Raw genomic sequence first — 13,822 nt, forward strand, 5'->3', positions numbered from 1 at the left:
TTAGCGACGTTCCAGCGACGAACATTGTCCGTTGCTAACGTTAGCGACAGAATTTCCGTCGCTAGTTTAGAAAATTGTGTCGCTAAATTCACAACGCATTTCGTCGCTGGCATACATTTGCGACAGAAAGTCGGTCGCTAATCCGTCGCCAATATTTTGAGACTCATTTCAGCTATGCATTGGGCGACCAAAATCGTCTATTGCAATCTGTCGCAATGTTATTTCATATATTTATTTTTGTTACAAAAAATAGCCGTCGCAATCTGTCGCAATATTTATTAGATATCCTTAATAATAACTAAAATTCATACAAATTATCAAAATGATATCAAAATGCCCGTTGTTCGAATTATCAAAATGCATATAGCTAATACAATTAAGTTCGAATTATCCCTAGCACCAATAATAAAGTTCAAACCAAAAAGGTGCGAATTATCCATAACACCAACAATAAAGTTCAAAACAAAAAGCTTCCAAATACGAGTCTAAGGGGTTAAGGTCATCATCTGACACCGATGGACGAACCCCATGAATAGTAGCAGTAGTAGTAGGAGCATGAATTGTTGGTACCACATCTGATGGGTGGTTAGTAGAAGTCAGCGAGGGTGATGAAATCATTTCACGCACCCGCTCAGTCAATACTGGAAGCATATGATCAGATAGCACAAGACTTAATGTGCTCTGTTAGTGCAGGAATCAAACGCGTCACTAACTCATTCAGGTTCGATGCTGATTGAGCACTCGAAGATGGTATTGATGATGAAGTATCTGATCCAGAAGAGCCATGAAGATTCGGTCCATAGTAGCATTTTGCTTGAGATCCAAGACCATATACTCTTCTCTTCTTCTCCCCTCCCGCGGCTTCATAATACGCTTTCCATTGATCAATATTCAGATTGAGTTTGTGTTTGTTCCTGTAATATTTCCTGATACCTTTCCTGTCAAGAATGTTGAGCATTTAATTAACCAACAGACAGGATACTTTTCATACTCTTTTTACATTGTAGTAAATAAGATTATACAATATTGGACTTACATGCACGATTCGAGCATTCTCATCAAGAAAAGAATTTCTATCATACCTATGTGTATGGACGTACAAATGTAACTCACTTGGTGTTGGGTCTCGACCCTTTTCAACAGCCTATACAAAACAAATTATTTTTAAAAGCATCAAAATATTACTATAGGACCAGAAGTTTTGTCACATCTATAACTAAAAGCATAAAAAAAGTGCCACAAGGTAACACTGATGGAACTCTATATAAATATCACAAAGGCACAAAAAAAAAAGATGAAAGAGAGACACAGAACACTACAAATGTGCATTGATAGTAATGGAAGGATCAAGAGCCAACTGAGACCAAAACAGCCTGGTGTTACTACAAACCAAGAATTTTTTTCAGGCCACGACGATTCTTTGCATTTATTTCTGACGTTTCAACACAATTGGGATCTTTCCGAAGTTGGTCCCAACTTTCCCACACTTCTACTGGAATACCTCTTGGCCTAAATTTTTTAGCTTTCATTTTTGAAATGAAATCTTTGTACCTGATTGATGCCTTATTCTCCCATTGGCTCCTCACTGCACTATCAATGGAAGAGTCCCAATAGAATTTCTTCTGAAATAATTTTATACAGTAATAACATTGATATCTTATTTATAAGAGTTAATACACTTCCTAAATTCATTATATAATGAGAAGTTATATCTTGAATTCTCCCAAATAAAAGTTTTTTATCTCGTCAGAGACACTTTTCCAATTGATTCTATTGGGATCAAGTTCATGCTTGAAAGATTTAAATCTTTTCAACGAGCATAATCCACTAGGTTCTAACCTGAAAAAATTTGAAGACAATAGTTGAAAGGGTATCATAAATCAAAATTTCTAAGGTGCAATCTAACATCCATGTATATAATGTTGCGACATTTTTTACATGGACATCGAACATTCTCACCACTCATGTGATTTCGCTGAGAACGCGCAAACAGGAGAAAGCTATCCACGCCAGTTACAAAATTAGAATTAGTACCCCCTCGGCCATCCAACCTCTCGTACATCCAAGCACGCTCTAAATTATCCATATTCCTATTTAATACAGAAACAAAACAGGATCTCATATATATATATATATATATATATACACCAATTATTTTAGGCAAACAAATATATATAAAAAAGACATCAAAAACTCCTGCTTAGTAAACACAAGAATGCCACCATCTTCTCAATCATACCATGGCTACAGGGAGATCAGTGAAATACTAATATTTCATATGCAGAAGAAAAGTTCTCATATACCAAACAAAGATGAAATTCGAAGCCAAATAGATGTAAATATCTACCAAAGATGATCAACTGATTCTACAAGGCAAAATTTCTTTGAATAACTTAAAAGAAAGTGACACATTATTTTACCTGTCAACAATGTTGCTAGAACATGCTTGCTGATATGGAGAAAAAGGAAGTGCAGGAACTACAGTTAGCCATAAATGGCAATTATTCAACTAAAATAAGAAAAAAAGATCACAAGATCAAATCGCAGTAGAATAGCAGATACAGTAAAAACTAATCCACAGACTTTCTCAAATTCAACTTCAAATTATATAAAACAAACTGAAACCCTAGTAAAATTTACATACTCCAAACCTTCTTACAAACAAAGGAGATTGAATAATAAAAGGATCTTGCACTTTGGGAGATTTCATCAAGGGGAAAAAAAGAAAAATTGCTTATCACAACCAAAGTCAAGACTTGATAGATACTATTCTATATTCAGTTTAAGTCAAATTAAAACCCAATTTTGCTAATAACACATAACCTCTTCACCAAGACAAGCACATAAAGAGTCAGTAAAACTGTAAAAGAAGCAAATACAAATATAGTGAAAACCTAATTAGTCACGTAAAAAAGATCCTATCTTGACAATTAAACCAGAAACACAAGTCCAACCATGAAAGAAAAGAACTTTACATACAAAAAAAAGCCCCCTTTTACAATTAAAATCTGATAAAGCTCCAAGCCCTAGCTGCTCCAAATTGATGCAAATAAAGTAACAAGAAAACAATTAATTTGAAAATGTTCACTCACATTCAGTGTAATGAACATAGTATTCGTAGTCATTAGCACCGCCATCAAGCTACTGATTCATAAGAAACAGAAGAAGAAACAAATTAAAGCCATCTACACACCTTAGATTCACGTTGGCTACTAATTTTTGCTCTTGTTCTTTCCCTCAAGTGTGTTTTCCATTGATTTTGCTCCCAGCCGCCTATATTTGCTCCCAGCGTTCTACCCTGTTAGAAGAAGAAGAGACCGAACTTTTACCAATTTTGTGCCCTAGGGTAAATAATTAACTGGTATTCAGCCACGGATTTAGCTACGGCTTAATTTTCGTCGCTAATAATGATATTATTTTTCACTGGATATAACATTATCGACGGAAATTTCCGTAGCAAGGAGCATAAAGAAATTAAGCATAGCGACGGAAATTTCGTTGCTAATTCCGTCGCCGTAGGTAAAAAAAATTTTGTCGCTCAGGTTTTGTCGCTAAATCCGTAGCTAAATTGAGGGCGACAATATTTAGCGACGATTTTTCAATTTCGTCGCTATTCTGTCGCTATATTATATACTACTATTTTTTGGCTTTTTTTCCAACGAAACTATTATTCCGTAGCCAATCCGTCGCTAAGCAGCGACGGAACTAAGTTTGTCGCTAAAATCCGTCGCTAAATGCTATTTTTTTTGTAGCGGAGTTCCAACAAGATTTATGTCATTAACATAAACAGCAAGTATAACAAATTATGAAGCCATTTTCTTTATAAAAATACATGGACAAATAACATCATTTATATAACCTTCTTTCAACAAATATTTACTGAGGCGATTGTACCACATGCGCCCAGATTGCTTTAAACTGTACAAAGATCTTTCTAATCTGATTGAGTACATTTCCCGAGATTTTGGATCTGCTTCAGGAATTTTAAATCCTTCAGGGATTTTCATGTAAATTTCATTATCAAGTGATCCGTACAGATAAGCTGTAACCACATCCATTAGATGTATTTCAAGCCTTTCACATAAGGCTAAACCGATGAGATATCGAAATGTTATGGCATCCATAACAGGTGAATATGTTTCTTCATAATCGACTCCAAGTCATTGTGAGAATCCTTGTGCGACAAGGCGGGCCTTATATCTTTCAACTTCATTTTTATCATTCCTTTTCGCACAAAAACCCACTTATGACCATCTGGCTTTATACCAGCAGGTGTTTGGACTACTGGTCCAAAGACCTCTCTTTTAGCAAGTGACTTCATTTCCGATTGAATTGCCTCTTGCCATATTAGCCAATCAGATTTTTGTCGACATTCTTCGACATATTGGGGTTCAAGATCCTCACTATCTTGCATAATTTTAAGTGCAACATCATATGCAAAATTATCCACCACTATTTCAGATCGATTTAAATTAATCCCGTTACTGGTAGAACTTATTAAAAGTTCCTTACTCACTTGCGATTCAGGTTCCTTGATTTCTTCAGGAATCTCAGAACTAATGAGATCTTGAGTCTCTTTAGGAAATCCCTTCATAGTATCGTTTGGATCATTTGTCGATTTTCTTTTTCGAGTATTTCAATCCTTAGAACCCAAAGGCCTACGACACTTCAGGCGTGCTTCAGGTTCACTAGATATAACATGTTATGAAAATTCAATTGAAGGCATGGAAAGAGTCTAAATAACCTAGACCAGTAAAATACCATATATAGCCCGTGTACACACTCATCACCTCGCGTACACGTCTTTCACAAAATACAAATAACACAATCAACCAAAATCCTAAGGGATAGTTCCCCCACACAAAGTTAGGAAAGATACTTACTTCAAGTAGGCCAAATCAACCTCGAATATAGCTTTTTCCCTAAAATTCGCCTCCATACGGCTCAAAACTAACCAAAAATGACTTAATTACATCAAACAATACAAGAAATTCAATTACAATAGATAAAGTTATGATCTTTACACATTTTCCGAAAAGTCAACAAAAGTCAACACCTGGCTTGCCCTGTCAATACTCGGGTCCAAGGATAGATTCCGACTACCCATAACCCCACGAGTCCATATATGTGTTTAGTTTTCAATTCCGAGTCCAAATCGACTCTCAAACCTCAAATATTCAATTTTCAAAACTTTGACAAAAAATCCCAATTTTCCTCTTTGATTCTCATAAATTTGATGTTAAATCTATGATATAATCATGAAATATAGTTGGAAATTGGCTAGAATCACTTACCCAAAGTTTGTAGATGAAAATCCCCTCTCCAAATTGCCTCCTACCAAGCCTAGGGTTCTAAAATATGATAAAATGATATGAAATCCCTACTTTCTAACCTTTTGTTCAGCTGTAGAAGTCACATTTGCCGCGATTGCGAACCCTCGCAATTTCGAATAATTAATCGCAATTGGGGCGCTGGCAGCCCAAGGGAAACATCGCAAATGCGACAGTGGGTTCACGAAGCAAACCCTGTTCCCATTGCAAATGCGAACTATCTAACCAGCCCAGACTTCACAATTGAACGAGACATCGCAATTGCAACACCTAAGACCCACTTCTATGTTCGCAATTGCGATGCTGGTGCTCGCATTTGCGACATCAGAGCACATTTGCCGCGATTGCGAACCCTCGCAATTTCGAATAATTAATCGCAATTCGGGCGCTGGCAGCCCAAGGGAAACATCGCAAATGCGACAGTGGGTTCACGAAGCAAACCCTGTTCCCATTGCAAATGCGAACTATCTAACCAGCCCAGACTTCACAATTGAACGAGACATCGCAATTGCAACACCTAAGACCCCCTTCTATGTTCGCAATTGCGATGCTGGTGCTCGCATTTGCGACATCAGAGCACCAGCATACCAGCAAATCTTATTTTCAGTCAAATCTTTCTGAAACAGGTCTGAAACTCATCTAAAAACATCATACGAACTTGCTCGCATGATCAAAACAAAAAAAACATCTAGAACTACAAATCGGACATCAAAACACACGAATTTCAAAGAAAAGTTCAAAAACTTATAGAATTGCAACCAAGCGTCCGGATACTATCAAATCAACTCTAAATGACACAAAATTTTGCAGGCAAGTTCTAAATAGCATAACTGACCTATTCCAAGTCCCAAAACACAAATTCTGAACTCGGTAGCCAAAAGGCAACCTACGGTCAAACTTCTAAACCTCAAATTGCCAAATTTCGACAAAAAAATACAAATCAACCTACGGGCCTCTGAATTCGATTTCGGGCATACACCCAAATCCAAAATCATGACACGAACCTATCGAAGCCATCAAAACACCATTCTATGGTCGTTTTCACAAAATTCAAGGTTTGGTCAACATAATCAACTTAGGCTTCTAAGCCAAGAATCAAAGGGTTTAAATCAACTCGAAACCTTCCCGGAACGAAACCAATCAACCCCTTAAGTCATAAAACCAAAATTACACATTTGTGAAGCATCAAAATGGGAAATGGGGTGCAATAACAAAAAATGACGAGTCGGGTCGTTACATTCTCCCCCTCTTTAAACAAACATTCGTTCTCGGACGTGCATAGAGACAGACCTAATGTGACGAAAAGGTAAGGATAACGACTCCGCATGCCATGCTTGATCTCCCATGTTGCCTCCTCGACCTGATGACCCCTCCATTGAACCTTCACTGAAGAAATGTTCTTTGATCTCAACTTTCGAACCTGTTTGTCCAAGAAAGCTACCGGCTCCTCAACATAAGTTAAATCCTTGTCCAATTGGACTGAGCTGAAATCTAATACATAGGACGATCACCATAATACTTCCGAAGCAAAGAAACATGGAACATCGGGTGAATTATCGATAAACTAGGCGGAAATGCAAGCTTGTAGGTCACATCACCAACTCTCTCAAGGATCTCAAAAGGATCAATATACCTAGGGCTCAACTTGCCCTTCTTCCCGAACCTCATCACACCCTTCATAGGTGAAACCCGGAGCAAAACTCTTTCTCCAACCATGAATCCTATATCACGAACCCTGTGATCAGCATAACTTTTCTGCCTAGACTGTACTGTACGATGTCGTTCCTGAATTAACTTGACTTTGTCCAAGCCATCCCGCACCAAATCCATGCCCAACAACCTAGCCTCACCCGCCTCAAACCAACCAACTAGAGAACGACATCATCTCCTATATAGGACCTCATAAGGAGCCATCTGAATACTCGATTGGTAGTTTCTGTTGTAGGCAAACTCTGCAAGCAGCAAGAACTGATTCCAAGAACCTCCAAAATCCATATGCAAGCACGTAGCATATCCTCAAAAATTGAATGGTGCGCTTAGACTGTCCGTCTGTTTGGGGTGAAATGTTGTACTCAACTCAACCCGTGTGCCTAACTCATGTTGCATGGCTCTCCAAAAACATGACGTGAACTATGTACCTCAATCAGAGATTATGGACACCTGCACACCGTGGAGACGAACATTCTCACGGATATAAATCTGAGCCAGCTGCTCTGAAGAATAGGTAGTCACCACTGGAATGAAATGAGCCAACTTGGTCAACATGTCCACAGTCACCCATACTATCAAATTTCTTCAAAGTCCATGGGAGCCCAACAATAAAGTCCATGGTAACACGCTCCCACTTCCACTCGGGAATCTCAAGTCTCTGAAGCAAAGCCCGACCTCTCATGCTTGTACTTCACCTACTGGCAGTTTAGGCACCGAGTCACATACTCCACTATATCTTTCTTAATTCTCCTCCGCCAATAGTACTACCTCAAATCCTAATTACATCTTAGCGGCGCCCGAATTAATGGAGTACCGCGAACTGTGGGCCTCCTCAAGGATCAACTCACGTAACCCATCTATATTGGGCACACATATACGGCCCTACATCTGCAACACTCCGTCATCTCTGATAGAAACTTCCTTGGCATCGTTGTGCTACCATGTCCTTAAGGACAAGCCAATGGGGGTCGTCATACTGATGCTCTCTAATGAAAAACCAATTTGTCCAGGCCTGAACATCCATGGCTAGTGGCATCTCTGCTGCCAGCAGATATGCCAAGCTGCACATACTCTCTGTCTTTCTACTCAAGGCATCAGCCACCACGTTGGCCTTACTGGGAAGATACATAATAGTGATATCATAGTCTCTAAGAAACTCTAATCATCTCTGTCGATGCAAGTTAAGATCTTTCTGTTTGAATAGATACTGGAGACTCCGGCGGTCGGTATAGACCTCACATGGGACACCGTACAAATAATGCCTCCAAATCTTGAGTGCATGCACAATAGTTGCCAATTCTTCTCATGAACTTACAGCTGCCGAGATGCTTAGGCAATTTACCCTATGCCCCCAGCTGACCTCTCCTCTACGCGAATGCCTGAACCTTGTCGCGTCTGCGATGACCTGAGACTCACAAAGCTACCCGAACGCAAGCCAACTAACGCGATCAAGTATAATAGAGAAGTACATTTCATTCACAAGGGACATCTTCTCACAAAGATAAACCTGCACAATTCATATAACAGAACATCAAAAATCCCAGTAATCCTAGTAATAGGAGTGGCATACCTGGGGCCAGAACCACTATGGCATTACTAGAGCAGTGTTGTTTGATCAGAAATTACATCTTATGACAAAATTAAATGAAAGTTTTGCTAACAATTATATTTAGAATATCTAACAGTGACATCCCCGGACCCCGCGCATAGCACCGAGCTGCCCTTTTTAAGCAGTGACATCAACAAAAACATTAGATAACTGTGGCGTGTTAATCAATAATTTGTATTCCACAAGAGCTGAAACTTGAGTCAACTTACGAAGCATCAAACTTGATTACAAAAAAGAAGTTCCAACAACAACAAAAAACCCAGTGTATTCCCACAACTGAGGCCTGGGGAGGGTAGTGTGTACGCACACCTTACACCTACCTTTAAAAAGGCAGATAGGTTGTTTCCGGTAGACCCTCGGCTCAGGAAAGATAAGGGGAAGAGGCAATGACAAGCAAACAAATCGGAAATAAAAATAAGTTTCATTTGAATAAAATATAAGTAAAGACAAGTGGGTTCATTGAACTGCTTATGGAAGGGTTTAAACTGTAAATCAAACAATGGTATCAACTGACAAAGTCAAGTGTAGTTATTCTTAACAATCCAGATTCATGAGTTATCAATTTATCATTCTATATGCTTGACGAGTAAATGGGGAAAAAGACTGCAAACCTTGCTGACAACTTTTCCTTGAGCTCCAGTTTGTTTAGTAACAAGTATCTGTCCGAGCATCTTCCCTGAAACCAACAGCATGACAACTTTTACAGCTCCAGTTTGCTGACAACTTTTTTTAAGCATTTTACAATGATAATCTCAAAAGCACCAATGCAAACAATGATTGTGCTAGTAAAACTACCATGTTATGATAAGAGTTCTCCAAGACACCTTTGAAATTCTTTCACTAGAACATACGGGTTCCTGCTTCCTGATTTACAATTAGGTCCCTACTTTTGATCCAAAAGTAAGGGTATTTTTGTCACTCTACTCACTTTATACTTTCTGCAGCGCCTTTTGCCTTCGCACTCTCTTCAATACGCGCTTTCTCATCCTCTATCGACGTGGAAGACAAACCGATTCTTGCTTCTGCTGCTGTCAGCTGTTCTTCCAGATGTGTAACACCTGCTTTTGGATGATATCCGATTAGGGGTGACTGCCAATAACACCTGCAATAGCTTCTGTTCTATTTGGGTTTTCTTTTCATTTTTTTTTTTGCTTGCCGGCTTACTACTCTGTTCCTTTTGGTGTCTCTGCCTGCTAGCTGAAACAAGTGAGTACTTCTTGCTTCCTTCTCTATCTCCTCCTTTAAATTTCTGTGTACTGCAGTATGTTACTCAAGAGTTTGTATGTGAATTAAATTGAACTAAATTGTTTTTACAACTGTACTTGAAGCTGTACCAATTTTTTGAACTAAATTATGTTTTCAGTACTTGTGAGTTTTACTCTGTTCTTGTTTTTTTAAGTGATCCATGTTACTTCCCTGAAATCTTGGTGATGTCCGATTTTTGAACCCTATTACAATAAATCAAAAAGCCAAATCAAAATTCTGAATGTCCTTAAATTATATCAAAATAGATAATTAATAGCGAAAGGAATATGCAATATAAAGTTTCAGGTAAAGCAAATTATAGACATACCAATCGCAAGACTTGGTAGCAGGCAGAAGCTTAAATTAAGCCTTAAAACCTACACTTTGAGACTTGAAACTTGACCAGTTAGTAGCAAGCAGAAGCTTTTTGAGTCTTGAATGAAGCCTAACTCTTAAATAAAGAAAGTGATTCAAGGTGATGAATTTAGGTTTGTAGCAAAGAAGCAACAGATCATAGAGAGCGGCTAACAGAAGGAAGTAGGGAAGAATAAATTGCAGCAGTCTGTTCGTGCTTACTGCTTAGTGTCAATCTCAAATTACACAAGATGAACTTTACCTGAAACCTCCTCAAAATCTCAGATAATCATTTTTGTCATGTTTGAGTCTTCTCAATGAAGTCCCGAAGTCTATTCAACAAAAAATATTCAACAAAAACAAAGAACAAATCCATCTCCAGTTCTAGGAGTGTATTGAAAATCTCCAAATAGGTGTATTGCACCCAACCAGGGTGTATCCCTTTGGATAGATTTTGGGTCTCAGACTCTGCAATTCACTTTCTCCTTCGTTGCTTTGGGTGTTCTCTCTCTCTTTGTGAGTTCCCAAACTTTATTATGTGCTTCTCTTTCGTCTTCACTCTTTTAATGTCGGACCTTTCTGGTTTTTCCATTGATGGTATGTCATGTCTTCTTATAGATTCAGCTGTTAATGGAAAGCAAACCACATTCTCGACCTTCTAATTAATTTAATATGGGTTTGTCTACCTTTTGATCTATATAATGAATGGCCTCCATTTTCTGTTGGAAGGTAATATCTCTCTTTCTAGGCAACAACTCTTATTTCATTGCTAAAATATGTATTTTTGGTGGTTAAGTATTGATGATAATAGTGAAGATATATTAAAGTGATGACTAATTAATACTTGTGGAACCTGATTGTATTTGATGGTCATACTTGAATACTCATGCAAAGTTAACACTTTTTAAATGAAAGATTTATTGAAATTTAATATCCTAGTTGTTAGTGGATAACGTGCAATAATTATTTTAATTATGACATAAAATACTCTTAACTTAATGATTTATGATTAAGAAAAAAAAGTAATTTTGAATAGTCAATGATTTTTTAAAAAAATTTAAGGATTTACAATGTTAGTTACACACAATTGCACAAAGTTCTATTAGGCGAGCCTGGTACGTTGGGCTTTTGGCGTGTCCGGGGCGTAAGCCTAGACAACTGAGGCATAAGTCTCACAGAACTAAGTCCCACACACTCAGGAGCGTTTTACAAGTGCTCCGCCCTGGGGTGAGTCCCAACTCTGCCTTTTAAAACAGAGATGGTAATAACTAGATACTGAGTTTTAATAATGGCTACAATCAAATTGAGATATTCTACCAATATTTAACGCCTCACACTTAAAACTAACTCTTACTATTACGTTTATTCGTGAACGACTTAAATATAATTTTTATACAAATTTTATACAATATTTCTTTTTTACATTTTGTATCTGATTTATACATAGTAAAAATAAATTTCATACAACTAATTATATATTATACAATTTATCTATAACTTTCATACATTAATTCTACCCAGTTATATACAACTATAATATCATACTACTTAAAACATTTTTATACAATATTGTTTAACTTTCATACAATATTTAAATGAAAAAATATATATAAACAACATAATACAATTTTTTTACAATTTTACGACAACTTTACTATAATTTTTGCCGTATAATGTATGTCTTCTTCTTCTTAAATTCAGCCAAAATCAAGTCTAATCTTCACCAAAACACCCTCAAAAATGAGATATAAACTCCAAACAATATTCCCAATTATTTGCTACAACATCCAATCCAAGCAAATAATGATTTTTGAAAATCCAAATTCAAAGCTTCAAAGATTTTTAATGGTTGTCAATGGTGAAACTGTTGCTCTCTTTTCCTTTGCTTTACATTACTGGAATTAGGGCAGTTGACTGAGGCATATTATCAAACACCATCAATACAATTTGGATTCAGGACACAAGAAACTATCCAAAAGAATAGAGAAACCACCATATACCAACCATAACCCCATCAGCAATAATCGAATGCACTAAAATAAATGCAAGAATATAGTAAAACTTACCACAATTGAGAAAAATAAAGCACACATCAGAGTTAATTTGGAATTCAAATTGAGAAATTTTAAAAAAGCTCAATTGCAGATGCATGCGTGTGCAAGATTGTCCAACTAAACCAAGCAAGAGAAGAGAATTTAAATGGACCAAACCAGAATGAGCAGAGCAACAGAAGCAACAAAGGAAGAGCAACCAAAATAAACGGAATAAATGACTGCGGAAAAAAAGTAGAAGGAGAGCGATATAACAGAGAATAAGCAAATTCGGTTCGTTTATAGCAACTGAAACTCACTAAAGCAAAGAGATTACACTTTAAAGGTGTGAGAGTGAAGCCCAGAAGGATGTTGAGATAATCTGAAGTCTGAACTTGAGCATAGAACATAAAAGTGGACACAACAGAGCAATAACGTAGCTGTTCTTGAAGGAGCCGGAGAAGAGTGGAAGCAGAAGAAAGGGAAAAAATACCATATTGCTTCTGGGTTGAGAAGAGGCGGCATTGGAGAAATCACAGATGAACAGGTACGCGTGGTTTGCTACACAAAGAGAAACATTACACGTGTTACCACTCCAATTAGATGGGCCCAAGTGTACAGTACCATTTACATAACTGTTAGTACAATATGTCACAACAGTGTTTATAACTGACGTGGTATTCTTCTAAATTTTGATTGTACATTGTCAAGGGAACAATGTGCTTTCTTGTTATTTTTGATTCATGGTTGTATAGATGTGTTCCCTTTATCAAATTTTCAAGGCGATTGTCAAGGAAACAGAAGTAGGATGTTTAGTTTGTCATAGCCACTGTAGAAGCTTAAATGATTGATTCTCATCTATGGTTTACAACTGAATTTACCTATGATTTTCTCACTCGGGATTAACGTCGCTTGGTTTGCTGATTGTGGTTTTACTCAAGTATTTTTGTATTTGGTACACTATCACACGGCCTGATATTAGCTATGCAGTGCAGAGTTTAAACCAGTTTATGCAACTACTTAAGATGTCGCATATGGGTGCTGCTCTTAGGGTAGTGAGATATCTAAAATCTGCACCAGGCATGAGAGTTTTGATGAAGAGACGAAGTAGATACTTTAACTGCTTTCTGCGACTCTGACTAGGCATCATGTCCAATGACAAGAAGATCTGTTAGTGGTTATGCAGTCAAATTTGGTGAATCCTTGATATCATGGAAGTCAAAAAAACAACATACTGTGTCAGGAAGCAGTGCGGAGGCAGAGTATCGTAGCATGGCATCAGCAGTCTCTGAAATTGTGTGGCTACTGGCTTTATTCTCAGAATTGGGAGTTTCTATTGTTCAACCAATCTCACTGTTTTTTGACAGTAAGGCAGCAATGCAAATAGCTGCCAATCCTATCTTCCACGAGCGCACTAAACATATTGAAATCAATTGCCATTTCATCCGAGAGCACATTAAAGAAGGTCTGCTTACTACTCAGTATGTCTCATCTAAGGATCAGCAGGCTGATCTTCTCACCAAAGGATTACCATCAAGGCAACA

General features: G+C 37.5%; 1 protein-coding gene across 20 annotated transcripts; it reads right to left on the reverse strand.

The window, feature by feature from the left end:
- Positions 1-323: 323 nt before the first annotated feature.
- Positions 324-13,027, reverse strand: LOC109216840. 20 transcript variants are annotated; one of them, XR_002066563.1, is made up of 8 exons: positions 10,223-11,679; positions 9,578-10,097; positions 9,261-9,325; positions 3,194-3,298; positions 2,421-2,509; positions 1,960-2,090; positions 1,037-1,144; positions 324-938 (listed from the first exon to the last, which is right to left on the reverse strand). XR_002066563.1 is itself a non-coding variant. In XM_019381042.1 (8 exons), the coding sequence occupies exons 4-8, from the start codon at positions 9,318-9,320 to the stop codon at positions 656-658; spliced, it is 645 nt and encodes a 214-aa protein (XP_019236587.1). In that variant the 5' UTR covers positions 9,321-9,325; positions 9,578-10,097; positions 10,223-10,345; positions 12,616-13,027; the 3' UTR covers positions 519-655. The 20 variants fall into 20 exon arrangements, 15 of the variants coding, with proteins under 15 accessions (XP_019236585.1, XP_019236596.1, XP_019236598.1 ...); XM_019381042.1 differs by lacking the exon at positions 1,960-2,090 and adding an exon at positions 12,616-13,027 and having other exon boundaries at positions 519-938; positions 10,223-10,345; XM_019381041.1 differs by lacking the exon at positions 1,960-2,090 and adding an exon at positions 12,599-13,027 and having other exon boundaries at positions 519-938; positions 10,223-10,345.
- Between the last annotated feature and the right edge of the window lie 795 nt (positions 13,028-13,822).

The sequence above is a fragment of the Nicotiana attenuata genome, unplaced genomic scaffold (genome assembly GCF_001879085.1).
Source record: "Nicotiana attenuata strain UT unplaced genomic scaffold, NIATTr2, whole genome shotgun sequence".
Classification (NCBI taxonomy): Eukaryota; Viridiplantae; Streptophyta; class Magnoliopsida; order Solanales; family Solanaceae; genus Nicotiana; species Nicotiana attenuata.

Coding starts and splice junctions, on each gene's coding strand:
- LOC109216840 (XM_019381040.1), bottom strand. CDS start 9,320: ATGCTCGGACAGATACTTGTTACTAAACAAACTGGAGCTCAAGGAAAA. Junction 2,510..3,193: donor GTAGCCAACGTGAATCTAAG/GTGTGTAGATGG, acceptor TTCTTATTTTAG/TTGAATAATTGCCATTTATG. Junction 1,145..2,420: donor TCTAGCAACATTGTTGACAG/GTAAAATAATGT, acceptor TGTTTTGTATAG/GCTGTTGAAAAGGGTCGAGA.